We start from the raw sequence: 464 nt of genomic DNA on the forward strand, positions 1-464 counted from the left end.
GAAATCAGTGATCTTGTAAATATTGAAGGTTAAGAGTTTAAGCCTCCAAAATCTACTTGGAATGTCTCTGAATGCTAAGAAGCATGCCTTATTTGCTTGTGATATTGCTTCTTCAGTGTAATAATAATAATAAGATGGGCTCATGTCAGGTAACTCTCACCTCTAACCCAAAATTGCTATTGGTCCTGTTCACTCATGGCACAGAAAATCTTTAAATTCGCAAACATAAAGAACAGTACTTGCAGCTTTTGTATTAGACATTCAAGTACTTTCTTCCCTTTGATGCATCCTTGGTCCACCAATGCACACAGAAGAGAGAGAAAATGAGAGGCAAAAAGTATAAAAAGACAGAGGCCAAAAGCAAAGGTGTGGATAACTGCAGTTATGGAAGGGAAGGTGGAGCTGAAAATGCTTTATACCATTATAAAGACCATGGTTTGTATTGGTGAAAAAAACTGATTTAT

At 36.6% G+C, this 464-nt stretch overlaps 2 protein-coding genes across 2 annotated transcripts in view; both read left to right on the plus strand.

Annotated features, from left to right (window-relative positions):
* LOC119591816 (zinc finger protein 513-like) overlaps positions 1 to 464 on the plus strand; it is a 72,589-nt gene that overhangs the window by 70,618 nt on the left and 1,507 nt on the right. The window lies entirely within an intron of this gene.
* The window catches only part of LOC119591817 (zinc finger protein 677-like), a 2,447-nt gene continuing 2,391 nt past the window's right edge, over positions 409 to 464 (plus strand). Inside the window, exon 1 of the mRNA XM_037940562.1 lies at positions 409 to 435. Coding sequence (XP_037796490.1) covers positions 409 to 435 — 27 coding nt within the window. The remainder of the gene's footprint in view (positions 436 to 464) is intronic.

The sequence above is a fragment of the Penaeus monodon genome, chromosome 29 (genome assembly GCF_015228065.2).
Source record: "Penaeus monodon isolate SGIC_2016 chromosome 29, NSTDA_Pmon_1, whole genome shotgun sequence".
Lineage (NCBI taxonomy): Eukaryota > Metazoa > Arthropoda > Malacostraca > Decapoda > Penaeidae > Penaeus > Penaeus monodon.